This window comes from Plectropomus leopardus, unplaced genomic scaffold (assembly GCF_008729295.1).
Source record: "Plectropomus leopardus isolate mb unplaced genomic scaffold, YSFRI_Pleo_2.0 unplaced_scaffold45821, whole genome shotgun sequence".
NCBI classification, from domain to species: Eukaryota; Metazoa; Chordata; class Actinopteri; order Perciformes; family Serranidae; genus Plectropomus; species Plectropomus leopardus.
The window spans coordinates 1-510 of NW_024650250.1; the positions used below are offsets into that span (position 1 = coordinate 1).

At 49.6% G+C, this 510-nt stretch overlaps 1 protein-coding gene across 1 annotated transcript; it reads right to left on the bottom strand.

Moving 5' to 3' along the window:
* Positions 1-18: 18 nt before the first annotated feature.
* On the bottom strand, positions 19-506 carry LOC121939345 (protocadherin gamma-A8-like; the record flags this gene model as incomplete). The annotated part of the gene is made up of 1 exon (XM_042482383.1): positions 19-506. A coding segment is annotated over one exon (488 nt), but the record flags the coding sequence as incomplete, so codon positions are not given.
* Between the last annotated feature and the right edge of the window lie 4 nt (positions 507-510).

Below are 510 nucleotides of genomic sequence, written 5' to 3' on the forward strand. Positions count from 1 at the left end.
GGCAGGTTGGAGTGATACAGGATGCGAGACTGTCTCCATCTGTAGATCTTTACTGATATAATAACCACCAAACACGTGATGAAGAGGAAGGAAACTACAGCCAAAGCCAACACTAAGTAAAAAGTCAGGTTGTCGTTGTACTCCTTGTCCTGTGTAAAGTCAGTGAACTCAGACAGCACTTCAGGGAAGCTGTCCGCCACCGCCACGTTCACAATGACTGTAGCTGAACGAGAGGGCTGCCCGTTGTCCTCCACTATAACAGTCAGTCTTTGTTTCACAGCATCTTTATCAGTCACTTGACGGATAGTTCTGATTTCTCCATTCTGTAAGCCCACTTCAAACAGCGCCCTGTCTGTGGCTTTCTGCAGTTTATAGGAGAGCCAGGCATTCTGCCCAGAGTCCACATCAACAGCCACCACTTTAGTCACCAGATAGCCCACATCTGCTGAACGAGGCACCATCCCAGCCACCACAGAGCCACCAGTCTGGACTGGGTACAGCACCTGAGGA